Source organism: Podarcis liolepis (genome assembly GCF_965112155.1).
Source record: "Podarcis liolepis genome assembly, chromosome: 3".
Classification (NCBI taxonomy): domain Eukaryota; kingdom Metazoa; phylum Chordata; class Lepidosauria; order Squamata; family Lacertidae; genus Podarcis; species Podarcis liolepis.
This window is the reverse complement of record NC_139557.1, coordinates 96,900,273-96,915,917: the sequence shown is the minus strand read 5'-3', so window position 1 is coordinate 96,915,917 and position 15,645 is coordinate 96,900,273. Positions and strand designations below refer to the sequence as shown.

Below are 15,645 nucleotides of genomic sequence, written 5' to 3'. Positions count from 1 at the left end.
AGCATGTCTAAAATAAACAGCACAATCAAAAACAAATGTGCATCAAACCATCATTAAAAAACAAGGTAAGGTTAGCAAAATATTTTAAACAAAGGTAAAAACAGGGACTTGCTGGAACAGAAAAGTTTTCAGCAGAGGCAGGGAATTCCTGAGCACAGGTCCTGCCTCTCTAAAAAGGTGACTTTTCGGGAGCAGACATTATCTTTTAGTGGTCTGAAAATAGAAGTCATATTCCATCCCCCAGTTTCTTTTGTGGGCAATCAGTTCAAAAACTGGAGACGTGAAGGAGGTGCCCCTGGACACGAAAGCTTCTAACACTCAGACAAATGGGTATAGGAGCTATCCTGCTAGGCGATTTTATTTTTGTTATTATTATTTTTTTAATGGGAGAAGTTGCAGTTTCTTTTTCTCCCTGGAAGTACCCTCCCTGAAGAAAAAGTAAGCTATGAGTTTTAATTGTTTGTTAGGCAAAAATAATAATTGGGAAAGAAGCAAGCCACCCCAGTGTTCTAACTCCACCACTAATGCCCTGCTCTCATAACTAAAACATAACTAAAACCCACATGAAGGACAACACTGATTATTTGCCTAAACCTCCCTTCCCCTAAATCACTGTGATTTTGGAGTGGCCTTGGAAAACAACTCACTGTGCCCAGCAAAATGAAAGAGTCCTCTGTCTCTCTCCCTATCGAGCTCTGGCCATTTCTCCAGTCAGTCTGGCTTTGTTTCTCAGAAAATAAAAGAGGGGAGGTGGAAAATTTGTGCTTTTGGATAAACCAAGGCTGTAAAGCCACTTGGAAGTTTAAGGGGTCTGTCTAATCCACCTTGAAATGCCATGTTAATTGTGTGATCCCACCCAGGTACATGGAATCATGATCTGAATCACTTCATTATTTGAGATACACACAGAGCCCATGTGCACTGGTAATATTTGACAGCAAATCCGCACGCAATGGCAAGGAGGAGCCTTTGTGAATTTACCGATTCCTGTAGCAGTGTTGTATTTGATCACAGGTGTTACTGCACTTCCTTGGTCAGTGGTACAAGAAACCTGAAAAGAATAGACTGAACAACACTGTATGATTAAAACATGCACACTGTATAAACTTCTTATTCTGTCGTTTTATTGTTCTGCTTATTTAATTCTCTAAATATGTCTGCTTTAAACCTGAGGCATGGCCTGTCACCAGCATTGATTGACAGAAACCTCCTTTCCCCCTGCCTGCCTGGCTGCTTGCTTGCTATGCTCAAAGTGCAGTGCACCAACTGGAGGTTCATATTCCCTCCCCTACAGTTGGGGTTGCCAGCCCAAGAGTTTTCAGCACAAAATGGCTCCTCCCTCCCCACCAGGGAAGAAGGGGTGAGTGAAGATCTACATCAGGAAGGAGTGGGGGATAAAGTTCTACATTGGGATGTGCTGTCTCTGTGGATCCTGCCACCTGAGGCAGTTGCCTCATCTTGCCTCATGGATGGGCTGGCCCTGCCATCCATGGCATCCAGTCAGTCTTCCCCTCCTGGGTGGGGGCCTTCAGAAAGAAAGAATTACAGCCCTTCAAACATAGGACTGTCCTCTGCAATGTAGGACGGGTCTGGCTATTGATCTATTTCATATACAAAATGTAATCATTAGCATATAAATTCAAAATTCTATGAAAACAGCTTCTCCTGAAGACGGAAAACTCCTTTTATCGTCTCCCTATTAAGTATTTCAACTATTACTGCATGTGGTATGGTTAATGCCTTCCCACTAAGGATATTGCAAGTATTCAGACTTGGGCATGACTTTCTGTGTCTGCAGAACAAAAAGTGAGAAGGGACCAAAAGAAAGTACTCTTACGTTGCCCTAGAAGCATAACAAAGGGTTTAATAGGCAATAAAGGAGGTAGTTGATCTAGAGCCCATTGTATGTTCTGATACTTGCATAAAACTCTAAAGGTAAAGGAACTCCTGACCATTAGGTCCAGTCGCGGACGACTCTTAAGTCCCCCTCACACCTCCCTAGCTCATGTTGCTTTACTAACTGGCTGAGGGAGCCGGCATACAGCTTCCGGGTCATGTGGCCAGTATGACTAAGCCGCTTCTGGCAAACCAGAACAGCGTATGGAAACGCCGTTTACCTTCCTGCTGGAGCAGTACCTATTTATCTACTGGCACTTTGACGTGCTTTCGAACTGCTAGGTTGGCAGGAGCAGGGACCGAGCAACAGGAGCTCACCCCGTCGCGGGGATTCGAACCGCCAACCTTCTGATTGGCAAGCCCTAGGCTTGGTTTAGACCACAGCGCCGCCCGCATAAAACTCTACTTGGCTTCAATTCCGGGAACAGCTCTATACACATGAAGGAATCTGCCAAACAGATTCCATATTTCTAAGGCCTGAGAACCACATTTCCCAGCAGTCTGTTGGGGCGTGAGTGTATTTCTCCCTTTCATCTGACAACAGAAGTCTTAAGTCCTCCTCACACCTCACCAACTTGTTAGCTAAGTAATGTTAATTCAGTGTCAAGGTACATGTTGCATTTAATGCATAGTGAAACAGCTGCATCTCCATTTTTCCTGCCCTTAATGATAGGCCCAGGGGGTTGTATTGCTATCAGTACTCCAGTGCTCAAGGAGAGGAGGCCTGAATTTGCTTTGGTCTGCACATGCTGATAGATACCCTCCATCCCCAATCTACGATAGCTACAAATGTCAACTGTCTCTTTGCATGTACTCCGACAACACTAATGCAAGTTATTCCATGGAGGATACATCCCATCAATGGATACCAGCCATGATAGCTATGCTCCACCTCCTCCCTCAGAGGCAGTGATGCTTCTGAATACAAGTTGCTTGATACCGCAGGAGGGGAGAGTGGCCTTGGGAGAACAGGATGCAGAGTAGATGGGCCATTGGCCCAATCCAGCAGGTTCTTCTTATGTTCTTGAGGCCACTAATTTCCAGTAGGTCTACTCTGAGTATCACTTGGCAATCACTCTATAGGTTGCTGCAGTTGATCCAAAGGTGGGGTGCAAATTGTATAAAGGTACCTCATAAAACTAGATATATATGTGACGCATTAGCCAGAAGAAACAGAATTGTGAAACTCAAACTGACTTTTGTCGGATGTCCTTGGCAGATACAGAGTGGTGTCAAAGCCGCTGTAGATGCGTTGCCCTCCCTCCATTAGCACATATTCCTTCAGCAGCCCATTCAGTGAGAAGGTGTGACTCCAGTCAAGGTAGAGAGTGGATAAATTGCTGACAACTGTAAATGGAGATTCGTACTGCGGTACTGGCAGAAGAAAACAGGCAGAAAAAAGAGTCTTTTTTTATAAATGCCTCTTTAGTTTTTAGAGATTAAACACATCTGTATAAGATCTAGAGCCATTTTCACACTCTGCTATGGAGAAGGAAGGCACGATATGAGCACGTGGGCTGCTACAGTTGGAGGATACTAATGCGTAGTAATGTTCAGGACTTTTCACATACATTTATTCAGTAATAATCCTTAGAGGACCACTTGTTAGTGTCAGGAATAATCATTTCTAATGCAATTCAACAAGCTCACCTTAAGTCACAATCTGCTCTGTTGTCTTTGGATCCACCTTCCCAGGAGCTCCCATAAGGAGGCTGATAGGAAGATGACTGACAGCTCCAGTTAGAGCTTCCTGGTTTGACCCTGCCAAAGAGCAGGTCCTGAACTTCCTTGAATTTGCTTTTCAACGCTCGTTGCCATTACTTTGCTCAACCCTGACCATCACATCCTTGCCTACTTCTTGCCTGTTTGACCTTGGCTTTCTCCCAGATCCAGTGATGCTACCTATTGTAGAGATAAAAGGATGACTATACCCATGTACCCAGGCCCCTGTAAGGCTACAGTCAAACCTCGGTTGTCAAATGTAATCTGTTCCGGAAGACCGTTCGACTTCCAAAACGTTCGACAACCGAGGCACAGCTTCCAATTGGTTGCAAGAGCTTCTTGCATTCAAGCAGAAGCCATGTCAGATGTTTGGGTTCTGAAAAACGTTCAAAAACCGGAGTATTTACTTCCAGGTTTTCGGCGTTCAGGAGCCGAAATGTTGGAAAACGGAGCTGTTCGAGAACCGAAGTTTGACTGTATCAGGAACATGGGGGGGGGGCGGGGAGATGGCTGCTCCCATAGGTACATGGGAACACACATATTTTCTGTACAGTTTTGAAGGAAGGATGTTGCTGTTGGTGCCAAATGCATTTCAGCCAGAATGGGCCTCCCCCCATATCTATACATACAATAAAATTGTAAGGATGTCATCAAACTGCAGTTTGTGTGGCTGCTGACAGGTAGCACTGCAAAATACAGCGTGAAGACAAGCTGGGTTCTCAGAGCTGATGGACCACCTTAGCAGTGTTGGAGGCTGAGGAGGAGGGAGATGGAGAAGGGTGGCCAGGCCAGTAGGTGACCCAGGTGGGAAGTCCACATGACCCATCAAACAAGTATACAAGCAGGGATTTTTTAACAGATTTTTTTTTTTTGTGAGCTATGCAGCAATGGCTGGTAAGGTGACATGGGTGGGGCTTCCCAAAACTGTGAGTCACTGCTGCTTACCAAAAGGGAAAGGACAAGTGTGGGGAGCTCAGCGTGGCGGCAGGAGCACTGAATTGTGGGGGGAAGAAGGTGGCTTTGGCATGGTGTAGGGGGAGAGGGGAGGTGACTTTGGCAAGGAGAAAGAAGAGGAAGGAGGTGGCTTGCCTAGGCGAGAAAGCAAGTGAGCAACCCAGGCAAGTTGTAGAGGTTTGACAAAGTCTAAGTAAGAGAAGAAGGGAGGGAAGAAGGGAGGGGTGGTTTTTGCAAGCTCTGCAGGGAGAGGATTAAACTTGGGGAGTAAGGGTAGGGTTGGCTTTGGTGAGGGGGTTGTTGAGCAAAAAGAGAAGTGGCATAGCAGCTAGTACAGACACAATAACATAATAAACTTCCATAAAACTTAAACTTAGGTATAAAGTTCTAGGTATAAAGCAAGATTGAGCATGAACTATCTCACACATAAAATATTTCAGAGAGAACACATACTCTTAAATAGCGTTTGCAAAAAATGCACTGCTGTTTGGTTAATCCAAATCTTTAGGTTGTCTGTGAAATACTCTCCCCACTGAGATGCATCTAGTCACATCATTGTTTTCCTTTAGGAAACAGGTGAAGACATACCTGCTTCAGCAGGCTTTTGGATGAAGGGAATGGTGCCAGAAGTAATTTATGAGTGGTTTGATGCTGCTGCTTTTTTAATTAGTTGTACGGAAATAATTGCTTTTCAGTTTTTGTGCTGTGCAATAATTATGTTACATATTATGTGGTAAACTGCCATGTGGCCTTTTGGTAAAGGGCAGTATATAAATATATTAATAAACAAACAAACAAACAAACAAACAAAATAATGTTATACAGAATGTGTGGAAAGGATCAGAACTGTACTAACTCATCACAACTTTAAAAAAGTTGCACTTCACTTGCAATTGCTGGAATTGTGAGCATTCCCATAAATGTGCCAGGAACATTAAATATTTCTAGAGCTGTTAATTATCTTTAATATTATTAAATACACAAGGAAGCCATTTTTCATAATGAATTAATATTTAAGGTAATTTAATCTAAAACTGTCAATGGAGTTAATTCCCCCCTCCAAACTATATTCATTCAAGAATAAATTATGTCTTTTGGCATCCATTCATTTTTATTCTTTTGATTTTTCCTCTCAAAGCATTACTTTCAAAAATAGTTAGAGAGTATTGCAAATAGCCATCTATTTCACTGCTCCAAATAATCAATCAATAGCATCATACATAAGTATATAATCAAACACTCTTCTTGAAATACTGTGTTAGATGAAAGTAACTTTGTGGACACAAGGTGGGCATGTTCATTTGTCATGATTCTGGCTCTGTGCTAAAGGAAAGAAGAAAGTCTACAAGCCAGTGACTCCTTCTTTTAAATTATGTGTGTCAGAACCTACCGAGGAAAGCGAAACAAAGAACCCAGGGTGCACATACAAGAAACCTGAGGAGCTGATGGAGTTAACAAGCTGAATAAATTAATACAGCAATTAACTAACTAGACTATATAATCAGTGTGACCTGTAATGATGGCTCCTAGGAGGCCAACCTTTCATTGCAAACCCATTGTTGTAAAGCTGCAGAGAAGTCTGCTTTTCAGATCACTAATTTTCAGTAACTTTAACACTGAGTTAATAGGAATGTGTTGAAATAAATGTCCAGCCAAAAAAGAAAAAGGCAGTCTTCACCAAATAAAGGTTTTCAAAGGCAAGCCAACCAATATAGCTATAATAGCATTATTTGGGCTGCCATTATTTTGCTTGCCAATGGTTGACTAATGTAAGCCTCTAGTGTGAAGTTGGTGGAGGGACATTGCTTTGGTAAATTGCTCCTACCAGCTCTTATCACTTGCTCTTTGAAATGAAATAGATGGATTGCTCCTCACTGCCCCCTCCCCCCATGTACCACACTCTTTTGCCATCTCCACCATTGTAAAGATGCTAAGACAGGAGAATGCTTACACACCATGGCATAAACCCCCAAAAGTTTGTCGCAACCATAGAGATGATTAAAAACAATAATAAACAAGATACAGTAAAACTAAACATACTAGTGCCTGCCGCAGTGATCAATGGCCAAGGATAATGCGAGTTGTGGTTCAACAACATCAGGAGGGTCACACGTTCCCATTCATGCTCTAAGCATATAAAGTGGCAGAATACGTTTCTTATACTCTCCTGCATTAACTCACCTTCTTTTTTGGTAGTGAAGCTGATCCATTCTGAAGCAGTGCTTCCTACTGAATTGTAAGACACCACCCTCAGGTTGTAGGTTGTATAAGGCTGTAGATCACTCACATTGGAGCGCTGGCCATCTCCCGCATATTTCACTTCAACAGGGCCAAGTTTACAAGCTGCTTCTCTTGGCTGCAAATAGGAAGGGCAGGATGTGTGCATGTGGAGTTCATACCTGGAGGAAAAGATGGAAGCACTGATGAGCCACAATTAGCAGGTAAACACAAGCTTACCTTTCCTGCTTATGTGTCTTGATGCTGGTCAAACACAAGGACCTGCTCTCAACTTAATTGCTGCAGAACTCTGCACATCACATTCAATATTCTAACTGTATGCCCACTGATGATGATATATTGAATTTTCTAGTCATTTTATCTTGCCCAGCGCAACCCAGAGCATCTTACAACCAACCAAACAATGATTATTGAAAACTCAACTGTATGCCAGTATTGAAAATATTGAAGTGATAACTTTTTAAGTAACTAGACCTGCATGTCTAGGGATGAACACAAATCTCTCCAGATCCTTAGTGCCAGCATCATATTTGCAAATGCTTGGACCCTAATACATTATAAGTCTGGGAAAAAATGTTACAAATTCTGGCACGCCAACAACAAATTTCTAAAATCCATGTCACAAAATAGTGTGTTGGGTTTTGAGTTTTCCAAACTAGATGGTAGGGGGGCGACTAGATGGTAAACAGTGCAGTGGGGTAGGGCAAGGGCAAGAAGAAGAGGAGAGGCCAATGTTGATTTGTAGACAGCTAGTATCTATATGCCTGGGATTTTTCCAAGACTGTCGGTTCCAAAGGAACAGATAATTAATCTGCCTAGTTTTCTTAGGCACTGATATTCATTCCTGATTTGTCTAAGGAAAATTAAGTTTGGTGGCATCAACAAGACACTGAATTTTTTTGGTATTTGCTAGTTCAGATGATGTAATCACTGTGATGGTGAGGGTTTACTAAGCTATAGGCCTCTAATTTGGCAATATGCGAATGGTAGCAGGTCATTGCCTGTATATTCCTTGTTGTTGTTGTTAAAATTGTATATTGCCCTTCATCCATTGATCTCAGGGCAGTTCACAACACAGAAATACAAGATAAAAAACACAAAATGCATAATAAAAGCAAGAACAAACCAAACCAATAACCCCTTCCCCATGTTGGTGAAAGGGTGTAGCATATAGTCTCCAGCCAAGTCCAGCAACCATGGCTGCATATAAACAACCTGATAACATTTGGAATCTCACCAACCAGCTGTTTGGATGGAGCAACTAGATTCAGTCTGTTCTTCTCCCCACCAAACACTGATTGCTAGGATTCCAGTTTGTTTTGAAGGCAATGCGTACACTGAGTGACATTCAACTAAGTGTTTCTCAGAGTACACCCTCTAAAATGGACCACACTTAGTCATATTCATTAATGCAAATGGGTTTACTCTGAGTAAAACTGAGTTCCAACATCTCCTACAAGGAGATTCCATTTGATAAAGCTCTTTAACATCAATGGGCATTGTGTTCCTTAGGCAGTCTTTGAAATCCCCCGAGTCTTTTCCTTCATGCCACTTACAAAAAATAAAAACCCTTTAGCCTCTTTCCTATTATTGGTGCCAGGTGTGAATGCTGTTAAAGTGACCAGAAAATGGAAGACAGACATTTGAGAATCAACTGAAGAGGCAGTCCAGCCGGCACAGATGTTAGTTCTGATACCAAGTATATTCCAGCAGTTACCTTCTTACAATGCCATTGGGTTCCCGAGGGGCATCCCACTGCAAAGACGCATTCCCTGAGGTCATGCTGTGAATGAAGGGAGGAGGCTGCTGTGAGGGTGGAGCTGGCTGTGTGGTGACATGTGCCACGGGTCCTTTGCTGCAGCAGCTGAAACAGGTACAGGCTTCAACCCCAACAGAATAAGTGGTAAAAGGCCTCAGTCCGTGGATGGTTTGTTGAGTGGCTGTTCCCTCTGACAGCTGATAAGAAAAAGGCAGTGCCGGATTTAAGTAAAAGCTAAACAAACTATAGTTTAGGGCCCCACTTTCTTGGGGCCCCCCAAAAAAAATTAAAAGGAAAAAAACTGGGTGTACATTTCCAAAATGTAAGATGAAAAACAAATAAAATAAAACAGCAACAGTGTTTTGTGTTGTGTAGGTCCATAAATTACCACATAGCATATATTCAACACAAAAAACAGCGACAATTTGTTGTTGACAAAGGACAGCTGGACATATAAAGGGCCCCATTACCTTCAGTAGCTTAGGGCCTCATCAAACCTAAATCTGGCCCTGGAAAAAGGACAGAACATTGCACAGCAAACCACACTGGAAATGTGGTCCTTTTCCTATTTGCAGAGTAAAGGAATGAAATCAAACATAGTGCTGCTTTTTTTTTAATCCTAAAAATCAAACAGCAAATATTCTTATCAGCTCAAAAGAAGAATTTGTCTGATGAAAACTCACCACCATATCCTTTCCCTTTGTATTGTTTGAGAACAGCCTGTAGAGACTGACTATTCCATTTGGCTTAAGTGGAGGACTGATTTTCACCACAGCTGAAGTAGATGCCACTGTATCAAATAGAGGTGCATGAAGTCCTTGAGGAGGGGCTGGGCCTGTCTTACATTGGGTCCAGCTGCTAGCAGTCCGGCCTGCAGAATTGACCGACCAAACCTTAAAAATACAAATAACATTTGAGCTGTGAGATTTCAAGCAGCCTTAAGTAGTCTGTGGGGAAGAGTACGAGGCTTATTTTCATTTGCACCACATAATGGTATATTTATTCATTTTACTATTTTTTAAAGTATGTGTGCCGCCTTTCTACAAATAGCATTCATGGTGGCTAATAAGGAACAAAACCTCATAAAAGTACAGTGGTACCTCTGGTTATGTACTTAATTCGTTCCCGAGGTCTGTTCTTAACCTGAAACTGTTCTTAACCTGAAGCCCCACTTTAGCTAATGGGGCCTCCTGCCACCGCTGTGCAATTTCTGTTGTCATCCTGAAGCAAAGTCTTAACCTGAGGTAATCTTTCTGGGTTAGCGGAGTCTGTAACCTGAAGCGTAGGTAACCTGAAGCGTAGGTAACCCGAGGTACCACTGTACAATGTAACAGAAGGTAAAAATGACAAAATTTATAAAAGATGTTTAAACTAAACAGGTTGAATAAAAATGCTGAATTCAAACAATGGACCACCAGCACACCCACACACCAAATCAAATCAACGAGTAAATCAAATTAAACAAACAAAAAAAGGTCCATCAATAAAGGACTTAAAAGATAACAACAAAACTTCTAGACCATTTTTGCTCAAAGATAAAGCAGGCTTGGTCAACTAAACCTTGCCACACCCACTCCAATACAAAATCCCTTGAAGCTAACAAATGTAATACATCAGCAAAGGTCAAAGCTCCCCCACTGGCAAGCCACACAGGCCAACGGTGGATGCAGATGTTGTCGCACAGCACATATGCGCCATTGCAAGGTCTTATGGTGGCAGGACAGATTCAAGAGTAAGGGAGACATCTCACAGACCTTTCTAGGCATTTTGGACATCTTAAAAAGCTACATACAAGTCTGGCACACTAATTAGCACGGAAATTGCTAGGAACTTAAAAGACAAAAGACATTTGCATATGCTTGTTAATGAGTTTGTGTGTATATTAAACAAACACACATTTAGAATTTAAACTTCACATAGCCAGCCAGCAAACCTCCTATCCAAATCGCCCCAAATAATTTATTCAGTTAATCTTCGCCCCATCCTAGATCACTCAAAGACAGCTTCTCTTGAATTCATTTACCCTCAATTAATTTTGCAACAAATCCTGCTCCAAATAAAATTCATCTCTCTCTCTCATTACCCCCATTAATTACCCCAAATAATCTCTAAATAAAGTCTTTAAATTAGTGTGTTTCTACCCAGTAAACTAGACCACCCTCCCAATTTAATATTCCCAAGCTCATAACCAACCCCAAAACATTTGGCATACTTAGGTAAATATCTGCATGCCATAGGTTCACCCTAGTAACACCTCTGGTAATGACAAGTGACAGACAGTATTGCAAGATGAAATTGTTCCCTTGCTTCACTGAACATCCTACTGCAACCTAACTTTCTACACTGTTGCAGCACACACATGAGCGACTAGACTGCTAGGTGATTTTATTTTTCAAATAAACACACTTCATATTTGAACAGCTAAGGAAGTGCCCAGGTACATACATACACATATGCAGGAACAGGTTGAGCTATATTTAAGAATTCAGTTATTTTTTAAAAAATCATTCTTTCTCATTAAGGTTTCCGTTAAATGCTATTACAGTGCTCTCAATATTTCTGTCTTTCTGGCACAGTTGAGTGTCCATTCAACTTTCAACAGCTAAGTTTTATGCTAGGCTGGGTAGCATGGAAAGGCTAAACATTGCAGTGGTACAGACCCTCCTAGCAGCCCAGACTATTGCATGAGCCATAACCCTCCACTTCTCCATTTGTGTTTTTCTTCATCAGCAGGAAACATCAGTAGAGGATGTAGGATAACTATGGAACTGACCTCTGTGTGAAATGTCGGCAATCATCAATGCTGACTTGAGGTATGACAGTGCTATGTAGACCAGGTGGTATATTCTGGTCAGTCAACCAAAACAATATATTTCTGATGTTCCCTTTACTCTTATTTAGTAAATGAGACAAGACTTTAGTTACTGAAGTTTTTTTCTTCTTCTAATGGCATTAATTCAATTGATCATGCATCAAATTTCATTTATTGCTTAATATGGAAATGCCCTCTCAAAAAGAACACAAGTCAGCATCTTCTCTATTATTCATACTGCTTTTGCCAAAATGCTCACTTTGTTATATTCATTTTGTTCTATCAATCAACACGCATGGTTTTCAATTCGACGATTCCAAGATCCGGTCGCTAGAATTGCATCTAATTAAAAACAGCTCTTCTCTGTGAACGGATTTTGTTTTTGTCAACTTCCCAAAACCAGAGTAATCTGCACACTATATGAAACTCAGCACTTATTAAACACAGCCTTCAACAAATCTGCATGAAAATTAAATTTCACTTTCATCAAGGAGAGAATAAACATATGGAAGGATGTATAATCTTATTTATCAAATATCATTTGTATAATTAAACACGAATAGCATAAAAGGTTGACTTAGGTCATCATTTGCATGAGTAAGTAATTTGTAGAATGTCAGGTACAATAGATGGAGTAGATGGATGTGTAAGTGTATAGGGTTAAATTAGGCTCAATAATAGTGAAACACACAGTGATCAATCAGAATGATAGATCTAAATGGCAATACAAGAGGACTGTCTGTGTGATTTTTAGTATTAAGAATTCCTTAGTAAGCTTTCACGTTGAGAAGTTCTATCTACACTAAAACATGCTCTTATGCAATCTCGTCAGTCCACTTTTTGGGGGAGTAGCTTTGCATTTCGTTTAAAGAAGAAAACCAGTATAGCCTTCTAGTCTTGTGAATGAATGGTTGAGAAATTTTGGCAATTTGAAAAGGAAAAGTTTGGGAGAGCAGGAATGTGATATAGAAATTATAACTTCAACTGCAACTGGAGAATCTCAGCTACATCAGTTATTGTTGCAGATGCAACCAAGAAAACAGCAATTTGGGCCCTAGCTGTGTAATTCCACTACACTGATCTCTAAAAGCAAAGTCCTAGTGTATGTTCTCAGGAGGCCATGTTGAAATTATTTGTATAATCTTGATCAGTCAATTAGATAAGCTGGATTGTACCCAAATGCTAAGGATGCCTTCATGTAGCTGCTTTCCTCCACTGGCAGTTGCACGAAGCAGGAGGTGCAAGCTAAGCAACATAGGAAGTTGCCTTATACCACGTCACACATTTGGGCTACTCAGCTCTGTATTTTCTACACTGACCAGCAGTTACACTCCAGGATTTCAGACTAAAGGTAGTCCCAGCCATGCCTGGAGATACCAGGGATGGAATCTGGGATCTTCTGCAAGCAAGGCAGGTACTCTGCCGTTCTTCCCAACCACAGTGGAGCTTTCATATACTCAGCTTTTCCCACATGGAAATTGAAATTCCTTATTTCCACACACTTTCTCCACAGGTTCACAACTCCCCACTCATTTTGAACACATTGTTGGAAGGCCTTCTCCGCTGCTGTACGTCAACGTAGTAAAGGAAAAACCTAAAGTATATTTATTTAAATGGGCCTGGTTTTCACTTACTAGATCAAACACATCCAGATATTCAACTTCTGGGGGCTTGGAAAATGGAAAGATAGTCCAGTTTAGTCAACACTGTGTATGTGATTGCATGAAGACATGCCCCAGAGCTCCCCAAATGGCGAAATAAGGGCAGCAGTGTACAGTGGTGCCCCGCAAGACGAATGCCTCGCAAGATGGAAAACCCGCTAGACGAAAGGGTTTTCCGTTTTTGAGCTGCTTCGCAAGACGATTTTCCCGATGGGCTTGCTTTGCAAGACGAAAACGTATTGCGAGTGTTCCGATTTGTTTTCGCTTCCCCCCCTTTTTCTAAGCTGCTGATCTGCTAATAGCCTTTTAGCCGCTAATCCGCTAAGCCTTTAATAGCCGCTAAGCCTTTAATAGCCGCTAAACCGCTAATAGCGCTAATCCGCTAAGCCGCTAATAGGGTTGCTTTGCAAGACGAAAAAATCGCTAGACGAAGAGACTCGCGGAACGGATTATTTTCATCTTGCGAGGCACCACTGTATCAGTGAACCAGTACAGTGGACACTCATGTGTGAATGTGATCCATGCGGGAGGCACGTTCGCAACCCACAGCATTCGCAAACCACAGTGCCGTGTCTGCGCATGTGCTGGTCGCGATTCGGCACATGTGCAAAGCTTGATTTAGCACTTCTGTGCATGTGCGAGTGCCGAAACCCAGAAGTAACCTGTTCTGGTACTTCCAGGTTCGGTGCGGTGCGCAACCCGAAACCACACAACCTGAAACGTCTGTAACCCAAGGTATGACTGTAAAAAAAAAATAAAGAATGTCACTACAAAAATGAGAGAGTTGGAGAGTATGCTCTTTTGGCATTTTACCTGCGTTGCCTGCATTAATTCTCCTTTGCAAACTGATGCATAAATTTGGCAAACTGAACTTAAGGTTGGAAGAATAAGACACCCAAATTTGTGCATCTATTCCTAGGGGAAGCTAGCAGATGGGGAGAGGTTTTGGACCCTGTTTTGTGTGTGTTGAGGGGAGGTCAATTATAGCTTTTCAATTCTGTTATTGTAGCTTCTAGCGAATTTGCACAGTCACATAAGAAGCAATGCCACTATCATCCTTACAAAGCAGATGGATAAAGCAGATCTACTGAGACATGATCCCCTGTGCAGCGAAGAATGGATAAGACAGAAGATGAAACAAAAACAAGGAGAAGCGTAAAGTTCATCAAGCACAGCCAACTTATTCTAAAGGAATTCTAAAGGCTGCTTATGAAGAGAATTAAAACTTGAACTGCATGTGCACACCCAACATATGGGGGTGGAGCTGCAATCACTGAGCTGAGAGACATTTGCAGAGAAAATGGCACAAGCTGGATTTAAACTAAATTAAGGAGTATATGAGCTAAGTTGAATGCTATTTATTTTAGACAATGAAGGCCAGTGCTGTCATTAAGCTACCATACCAGTTAATAACCATACAAGTTAATAACAGCCATCCCTGGAAGTTTTAATACTGCATTCATGATGAATACCTATAATTCTCATATGAGAATCTTGAAATATCCTTCGAGTAATAGATTCAGGTCTAAGTCTTCTGGTCTATGGCAGGGGAAATGGGAACAGAAAGTACTTGCGCCTTGAATTCTTCAACTATATATTGCCTCCTTTATAATTTAATCTTACATCATGCTGCGCAGACCCCCAAATCCAAAGCGCTGCCAAAATTTCTATCATCATTAGAAGGTGCACAGGCTTAAGAAAGCCATAAGAGGGCTCCAGATTCATCTACACAAGCAGTAATTCAGATGTCTTCATCTTCATTTTCTTGGCCACGTGCCCAGACAGCACTTTGAAAAAAAGGGAAAGCTTAGTTGAATCCATCTACTTAGTGAACGAAAGAATTCTAGGCACAGCGAATGGAATCTTGTTTGGCAGCTGAAAAATGTGCCTTCACAGAGCCCTGCTCCTTCAGGCTGGTAATGGAACAGTCAGATGACCAAATCTAGAAGGGCAGCCAAGGTGGTATATCAAGTGGTTGTGCTACAGACCTCTGCGATAAGATATGGCAGAAGAATGGTCCCCAAACAGCCATTCCTTTGGTGACTGTCTACACAGCAATCTCTCCAAGTGACCCATTGGCTTTCCCACAAAGACGGAGGGAAATGTTTTGTTATTGTAATAGAACTAATGTAAAACGGAGCAACCTTTAAACATTTCAGTTTAAATGTATGTGATTTCCCAGTTGCCTAATGGCTAAGACTTTGGAGTGAGCCCCTCAAGAAGATGCTGCGGAACGCCTTCCTTTTAATTTCCATGAATGTATGTTAGGGACATCATTGTGAATCGTATGTTTAAACATGCACTTTTTCCTTGTTGCATTGTTGTTGTTTTATTGTTAGACCGCTCAAGCACGCAATTATTTATTTAAAACATGTATCTAATGTTGAAGATTCACATTTCTATGTGGTATACATAAAAAAAAAAACACCACAGAAAATGGGACAATAAAAAAGCCCCATCATAAAATAGAACACTACCTTAAATTGCCTGCCGGAACAAGGAAATTTTAGTCATGTACCTGAAGCTCAGCAAGGAGGGTGGGTGCTGTCTAATCTCAGTTGGGAGGAAGTTGCACAGGCTTGGGCCCACTAGCCTGAAAGCAT

General features: G+C 41.7%; 1 protein-coding gene across 5 annotated transcripts in view; it reads right to left on the bottom strand.

The window, feature by feature from the left end:
- The window catches only part of USH2A (usherin), a 430,807-nt gene that overhangs the window by 7,414 nt on the left and 407,748 nt on the right, over positions 1-15,645 (bottom strand). For all 5 annotated transcript variants that reach the window (XM_083493951.1, XM_083493952.1, XM_083493953.1 and 2 more), the window contains 5 exons: positions 9,253-9,462; positions 8,528-8,766; positions 6,754-6,971; positions 3,094-3,270; positions 982-1,065 (listed from right to left, as the gene is read on the bottom strand). In XM_083493951.1, coding sequence (XP_083350077.1) covers positions 982-1,065; positions 3,094-3,270; positions 6,754-6,971; positions 8,528-8,766; positions 9,253-9,462 — 928 coding nt within the window. The remainder of the gene's footprint in view (positions 1-981; positions 1,066-3,093; positions 3,271-6,753; positions 6,972-8,527; positions 8,767-9,252; positions 9,463-15,645) is intronic.